Source organism: Odocoileus virginianus, chromosome 33 (assembly GCF_023699985.2).
Source record: "Odocoileus virginianus isolate 20LAN1187 ecotype Illinois chromosome 33, Ovbor_1.2, whole genome shotgun sequence".
Taxonomy (NCBI): domain Eukaryota; kingdom Metazoa; phylum Chordata; class Mammalia; order Artiodactyla; family Cervidae; genus Odocoileus; species Odocoileus virginianus.
In genome coordinates, this window is record NC_069706.1 from 826,480 (window position 1) to 828,504 (window position 2,025).

The window sequence follows — 2,025 nt, forward strand, 5'->3', positions numbered from 1 at the left end:
GCACTCTCACAGCCTGCCCTGTCCGCAGTGGCCGCGATGGAACATTTGTTCCCGGCCTCCCCGCTGACCAGCTGGAACACCTCCTCGGTGGTGCCTGGCGGCGGCAGCGACGAGAACGGGACGCTGGTGGGGCCGGGGCCCTCACCGGGCGCCCGGGCGGTGGTGGTACCGGTGCTCTACCTGCTGGTGTGCGCGGTGGGGCTGGGCGGCAACGCGCTGGTCATCTACGTGGTCCTGCGCCACGCCAAGATGAAGACGGTCACCAACATCTACATCCTCAACCTGGCCGTGGCCGACGTGCTGCTCATGCTGGGGCTGCCCTTCGTGGCCACACAGAACGCCATCTCCTACTGGCCCTTCGGCCCCGTGCTGTGCCGTCTGGTCATGACGCTGGACGGCATCAACCAGTTCACCAGCATCTTCTGCCTGACGGTCATGAGCGTGGACCGCTACCTGGCCGTGGTCCACCCCATCCGCTCTGCCCGCTGGCGCCGCCCCCGGGTGGCCAAGCTGGCCAGTGCCGCGGTCTGGGCCTTCTCGCTGGTCATGTCGCTGCCGCTGGTGGTGTTTGCCGACATCCAGGAGGGCTGGAACACCTGCAACCTCAGCTGGCCGGAGCCCGTGGGGCTGTGGGGGGCCGTGTTCATCATCTACACGTCCGTGCTGGGCTTCTTCGGGCCGCTGCTGGTCATCTGCCTGTGCTACCTGCTCATCGTGGTGAAGCTGAAGGCGTCAGGTGTGCGCGTGGGCTCCACGCGGCGGCGCTCGGAGCGAAAGGTGACCCGCATGGTGGTGGTGGTGGTGCTGGTGTTTGCAGGCTGCTGGCTGCCCTTCTTCATCGTCAACATCGTCAACCTGGCCTTCGCGCTGCCCGAGGAGCCCGCCTCCGCCGGCGCCTACTTCTTCGTGGTTGTGCTATCCTATGCCAACAGCTGTGCCAACCCCCTGCTCTATGGCTTCCTCTCTGACAACTTCCGCCAGAGCTTCCGGAAGGTTCTGTGCCTCCGCAAAGGCTATGGCGCTGGCGCCGAGGATGCGGATGCCACAGAGCCACGGCCGGGCCCAAGCGGCCGGCTGCAGGAGGCCACGATGCCCGTGCGCAGCTGCAAGGCCAACGGGCTCATGCAGACCAGCAAATTGTGAGTGCTGAGGCTGCGGGGGCAGAGGGGGCCTGGCAAGGCTGTGGGAACCCACAGCCACCTCTTCTGCCTTTCCTCCTGGAGTTGGGGGACTGGAGCAGAAAAGGAGACTTAGCCAGACAGCAGCAGGCAGAGTGAGCCACCTCCTAAGGCAAACAACAGACTGGAGAGGCCCTGGGCGCGTGCAAACGCTGGACCCCGTAGGAATTCAGCTTTCAATCTGGTCTGGCCTGAATGGTCCTCTCCACCCCGAGAAACACCAGCTCATCCCACCCCCTCCACCCCCAGCCCCAGGCCTGAAACAGGTCCTAGAGAAGGTGTCTGGCAGGCTTACTGGGGGAGGGCTGTGCACCTAGGTGTCCGGGCCTCACTGTGATCACGGCTGGAAGGAGAAGAAGGACATGGGGGTCACTCGCCCACAGGCCCCGCTGAGACAGCCCTGCCCAGTGTCCCTCCCACAGCTGGAGTCCACAGCTGGACCAGAGGAGGAAGCAGAAACCAGGGGGGCATGAGGAGTGGGCAGCACTGTGCTGGGCAGGGGAGAGCCAGGGTCAGCGCTGCCGGGGCTTCGGCACAGACCCCAGACCGAGGCCAAGCCCTGGAAACAAGATCACATAATGAGGGCGCTTGTGTTTGACGACTGCTCCCTGAATAAATTAAAGAATAAATGTTTGACTCTTTCTCAGAGCAAACATTGTCCCTGGAGCCGATCGAAGCCGGTGCACATCAGAGCGGGCGGATCGCAGGCGGCTGGGGCAGGGCAGGCAGCAGGACACCCAGATAACAGTGAGGGGAGCGTCCACACCTGCAGAAAGGAGCCACAGGGCCGGGCTGGCTGGAGCAGGGTGTGGCCCCAAGGATGAGGGGGGTGGGGGGCGGGAGCATC

At 64.6% G+C, this 2,025-nt stretch overlaps 1 protein-coding gene across 1 annotated transcript; it reads left to right on the plus strand.

Moving 5' to 3' along the window:
• On the plus strand, window positions 1–1,819 carry SSTR5 (somatostatin receptor 5). The gene has a single exon (XM_020886504.2). The coding sequence runs from the start codon at window positions 37–39 to the stop codon at window positions 1,141–1,143; it is 1,107 nt and encodes a 368-aa protein (XP_020742163.2). The 5' UTR covers window positions 1–36; the 3' UTR covers window positions 1,144–1,819.
• Window positions 1,820–2,025: the final 206 nt, after the last annotated feature.